We start from the raw sequence: 5,197 nt of genomic DNA on the forward strand, positions 1-5,197 counted from the left end.
GTCAAACAGCTTTGTCGAGTGTAAGGTTCTGGTGACGACTGAGGCTTCAGCGAGTGGCACTTCCTCTGCATTGATGCCCTGGGATAAAGGCACCCTGCGCTTTGGGGGTCGCCATCGTTTCTGCCTTTTCGCGTGCTATGTGATTTAAGCCGAGTTGCGTCTGTCCGGCGCCTGCCAGGTCTGACGCCCTACCGCGACACGCTTCTCGAGACTATTCCACAGGTAATTCTGCTGCATTGCTTCGCAGTACGCGCTTCCCAGGTGGGCGACACCTCAGTCGCAACTCTCAGTGCCTTTGTTTCTCATGTCATTTTCGAATTTAGCGTTTGGGGAGGTGCTGTGTCGAGTCCGAAGTCGAAAGAGCCAACGCTGCAGCCGCTTTTTTCAGACGTCCGCGCACCAAAGGCTACCACGGCAATTCGAAGCAGCTGAGGCAGGTTTTCGGTCCTTCGCGCGTCTTCTTCGATAACCTACGACATTACAGCTGCTCCGCAAGGGGAAGGTTCTGAGCGTAACATATGGAAAGGTGAGAATATGCGGTGTTGCACTGTTAGTTTGAGGACCACCAGGTAAAGCACGCAAGACGTTTTTGCGGAGGAGATGGTGCCATCTGCGAGAGGAAACGTTACCGACCCAACAGGCGTGGACCGAGACAACAACACGACAGGCGATGTAGCACAAGCATTCAACAGAAGTGTTTCATGGAAACCAACAACGACAGAAAACCGACATAGCCATTGATCTTGAAATAAGCTGGACATGCCTGCAGTTGTGCCCTACACTGTTCTTCCACGATTCGACCGAACCGGCGAGACTGCCGACGATCTCCGCCTCTCTACGGAATTCTCTCTGTGCGAAGCGACTTCCTCCCGCCTGTCAAAGTTAGTAAACGTACAGGCAGTTCCCCATCGACCGTACAGGATCTTCTGTACAAACACACGAATGAATCTTTGTGGCAGCACCGCAGCTCGCGCTTCCTACTCGTCCCAGAACGCCCCACATTTTGACTCGCGTTTATGTTTCATTGCCACAAAAAGTCGCCCCGTTCGAGAGGTCATTTGAAAGAGGCGCCCGCCACAATTCGCCTCTCGGTCCCGGTCTTCTGAAGGGAATCGCTCTTTCTCTACGAACCTCAAATGCCTCCACTTCCCTGAATCCGGACCTATCCTTCTCCATCAACACTTTTCACGCTTCAGCAAGCCTGCAGTCGATCACACAAAAGATGACTCTTTGCTTCTTCCATTGGTGGAGACCCCAGCCGCGTCAGAAGAGCCACGAGAAATCGTAGGAAGCCGGGAATCTTTCTCGACTCTGACCTCTGAATCCGGCGGATTCCTTGTCCCTAACCTAGAGGCCTGCATACTGTACACCCCCAGGGTCTACGTGAGTCTGCTGTCTTCATCGGCTCCTCCGTTTCGTTTAGTAGCAGCCTCTCGCCACCGCTGCTCGCTCGAAACGCGGCAGTGATCCACTCCGTTCGCCTGTCTTCTGTCTACTCGGGGAGTCTTCCAGAAGAGAGACGAAGACCCAGCTGGAAGCGCTGAACTTCGTCGTTCTTCTGCTTCCTGACAGGCAACGCAACGACCCCCTCCAGCCAGACGCCGCGGTAGACTGGGAGCGCTAGACCCCAACCCACGGTGCCTCTCCAGTTCCTCAGGAGTTCTGTGAAGCGGAGGAAAACGTCTTTGGCAGCAGAGCCATCGACTGACGAAGGACTGCGCGTCGCAGAAAAGACGTCGCCAAGCGTCGCGACACTCCCAAACAGAAACGCTCGCGGGTGGAAGGGTGATGCAGGCGGAGTCGAAGACGCGGCCCGCTGGTCGCCTACCGAGGGCGGAACAGAAGAAGACGTTCGCCACGAAGAGGGGAAACGCAGATCGTACGACAGAGACACCTCAGACGCGAGGAAGGAATCCCCGCCGAGGTAGTCGACAGCTGGACGCCAACGTTTCGTCGTTGGATCTTGAATGTGACCTGGAGAAGCAGAGACCACCGCAAGGCAGGAGATGCATGAACGACACGAAACAGGGAGACACACAACACACAAGACAGTTTTTCGCGTTCCTTTCTCGCCTCAGACACCTTGTGTCGCGCTTTCCTCCGACACACATTCGACCGTGAAGTCGCAATACACCTTCCCCCAAAGCACCGCCCTCTGCGTCTTCTCTCTGAGGCGTATCTTTCTTTTGTCTCTCGCCTGTCTCTCCCCTGTCTCTGAGGTCTCTTCCCACCCTGCTGCTGCTTCTCTAACTTGATGCTGAACGCTGGCAAATGCACCCAACGCGTCTGAAGAGTATCTGGACGCCTTTCCCTGCCTTCCTCCTTTGAAAACAGAACAGGTCGCCTTACAGACATCAGACGGCCCGACTGCGTAGCTTCGGAAGCCCCGCAAGGCCGCGCCGGCGCCGTAGGGGCCTGTGAGGCGGAATTTGTCGCAGATGCTCGCGCCTCCACTGCCTCCAGGGACGAGGAATCCGCAGCCGATTCTCCCGCTGAGAACCCAGGGCGTGTGCGTCGTTTTCTTCTCCTGGTTCTCTTCCTGTTCTGTGCTCGCCACTGTTTCGCCCTCATCTCTGGCTCCCGCAGCCGCGAGACGAGCCTTGTCTCTCGAGAGCGAGAACATCGTAAGCGGAAGCGGCGCCGCAGCAAAGCCCTGGAAATGGGCCTTGAAGAACCGAGTGTCACCCCCGGGCAAAGCCACCTCGGCGCCTGCGTTCACCACGTAGCCACTGCGGGGAAAGAGGCCGGCGTCCGCAACTTTTTCGCGTGGATCGACACCGGCTGAAGCGCCGCCTTCAGAGGCTGAGTTTCCCTGCGCCGGCGGGTCGGCCCTTCGAGTAGAAAGACGACTGTCTGCTTTGTCCAGACGGTCGAGCGTGAAGTCGTAGCGAAGGCCGTGCTTGAGCGATCTGAGGGGCGTCCTAAGAATCGAGGGAGAAGCCATTCGCGAGGCGTCGCACGCGGGAACGATGTCTCGCATGCAGGTCTCCCAGGCAAGCGTGTGGCGGCCGTCACCGCTGAAGACCTGAGCGCCGACTCCGGTCTGTTGGAGGAAGAACGACGAGGCCGCGGCCCAGGAGGTCTGCGTCGAGAACGCGCGAAGCAATCCGGAAGAGAAGACTCCCGCGTGGCAGCCGCGCGCGGAACCTCCCGCAGACTTCTCGCCGCCCTCCGCTGTCGCTCTGTCGAGACCTGGCGGCTTCTTCGCGAGGGCTGCTGCCTCCCCCCCCCTGGGCCGCTGTGCAGCGACAGGACAGAGCCGAGTGAAGAGGGGGAGACAGGGCAGCCTGGGGAAGGCGAGGTCCGCAGACAGCTTGAGCTGAGAAGTCGAACTGACTGGCGTGACGCCTCCGGTCAGAGAAAACGTCTGAGTGCCTCCGAGAAAAGCTGGAACCTCTGCATTGGCCTCCAGTTCAACGTCGCCTCTCGAGTTCACGTACGTTCCAAACAAATACGAAGCTGCCTTCTCCTTCAACACGAAGTTGACAGACACTTCGCCAGGTCGAGGCCCGCAGTGCACCTCGCTCACGGCCGCCTGAAACAAACGAAGGTCTTCCAAACGATGGTGCGTCGCCTCCAGTCGCTGCAGCAACTCGCCGACGGTCTCACTCGCTGCGGGAGACAGAGATGCATGCAGAGACTGTGGGTGGAGGAATCCAGGTGGACACGTGAACAGACGCTTCCCAGAAGCACGGCAATACCCGGACAGTGATGCTCGACCAGCGGGCGTTCCCCCTCTCTTGCTGTCTATCTGCTAAACGCGTAAACCAGTACACTGAGAAGCAGAAGGAGTTCCAGTGCGACGTGAATGGGCGACATAGAGAGAGGCGCATGCCGACTTGACGGAGTTTTAGAAACCGCGTTTCGTTCTCGACGAACCACTCGCGAACGGAGACACGAGAAACCGTGTGGGCCAGCCGCAGGACACAGAGTCGAAGACGCGACCGATCCGCGTTTTCAACCAACGTTACCTTCGAGAGAGGCGAATTCCTTCTGAAGACTGCTGGGGCGAACCTTTTGCAGACCGTCGATGTTGACCACGACACCGGCAAGGGGCGCCTGCATGTCCAGCCCAATCTCGACCGTGTCGTCTGCGCTCGGCGGCCTGTCCGTGCTGGTCGCTGCGGTCTGAAGCGAGGGGGTAGGAGCTGACCCCGCCATTGCAGATGAAAGAAAGAAAGCTTCGAGGGGAGACGAGGGTCGTTTCACGAGTCGTAGGAAACTAACTCAAGTCAGACGGTCACGCAGATCCACCCTGGCGTGTCAGTGACATTCGAGGCTTGTACATACACCCAAAGGGCAGGTGTACGTACACCTCAGAGACTGAGGCGGCGCGGGTCGACGGGTGTGTTGGCAGCGGACCACGAATGTGACGATTGCCACTTTCTCGTCGCAGACAGAACGAACAGCGAAAAGGGACGAGAGTGCAGACTTTCTGTCAACACTTTCGCGGCCTCTCCGGCCCCCGCCGGCGGGAAAGAATCTGCCGACCAGATAGGTGTGTGTCCACGTCGCTTCTCCGGAGCGGCACTACCGGGCGCCCAGCGTCCGCATATTCTGCGAAACCGCTGATACCAGAGCAGTTCGAAATGGACGGTCGCTCGAGTTGCTTCCGGAGCAAAGACTAGCTCGCGGTGTCAAGATTTTGGCCAAGCTTTCGGCGGCGCGGGAATCGGCGGTCTCCACTGCATGCAGGGGGTCGATTGCCGTCCGCGCAGCACGTTCAGGCTTTTTGCCGCGCGCAGAGCATCTGCTGGGCCCAAAGACGCAGGGCAGCCCTCGCGACTAAAGACGATTCAGGAAGAAAGCGGAAAGACGAAACTCCGCGACCCCAGGTGCCTCCAGGGGCCCTCCCGCTGTAAGTCCCGCGTGTGCGTCCACTTTGCGTGAGCCGCAGCGCGCATGCGTCGTCCACCCAGCGCCAAAAACCGACTCTCCAGCGCGTCCTCATGCCGTTTTACGACGATGTGTCTCGCTGTTCGGATTTCACTCAAAAACTCTGAAGCTGACTACCAGGCCTTTTTTTGATCGAAACATGTTGGCACAATCCGACTAAGGGACTTCACGAAGCTTCCTTGCCTTCCGCTCTCTCTCCGCCTCCGGACTCTTCTTCTGTCTTGCTCGGTTACTCGCCAGTGAAACAGCGACAATTCTCCGGGGATTCAGCCCCAGCTGAGTAGCTCCCCGTTGCCACTTC

The 5,197-nt window shown here is 58.2% G+C and overlaps 1 protein-coding gene across 1 annotated transcript; it reads right to left on the minus strand.

The window, feature by feature from the left end:
• Positions 1-479: 479 nt before the first annotated feature.
• Positions 480-4,813, minus strand: TGME49_205570 (hypothetical protein). Its single transcript, XM_002367747.2, has 3 exons — positions 3,972-4,813; positions 2,350-3,612; positions 480-1,974 (listed from the first exon to the last, which is right to left on the minus strand). Exons 1-3 carry the CDS (start codon positions 4,159-4,161, stop codon positions 1,493-1,495), a joined length of 1,935 nt encoding a protein of 644 aa, XP_002367788.1. The 5' UTR covers positions 4,162-4,813; the 3' UTR covers positions 480-1,492.
• Between the last annotated feature and the right edge of the window lie 384 nt (positions 4,814-5,197).

This window comes from Toxoplasma gondii, chromosome VIIa (assembly GCF_000006565.2).
Source record: "Toxoplasma gondii ME49 chromosome VIIa, whole genome shotgun sequence".
NCBI classification, from domain to species: Eukaryota; Apicomplexa; class Conoidasida; order Eucoccidiorida; family Sarcocystidae; genus Toxoplasma; species Toxoplasma gondii.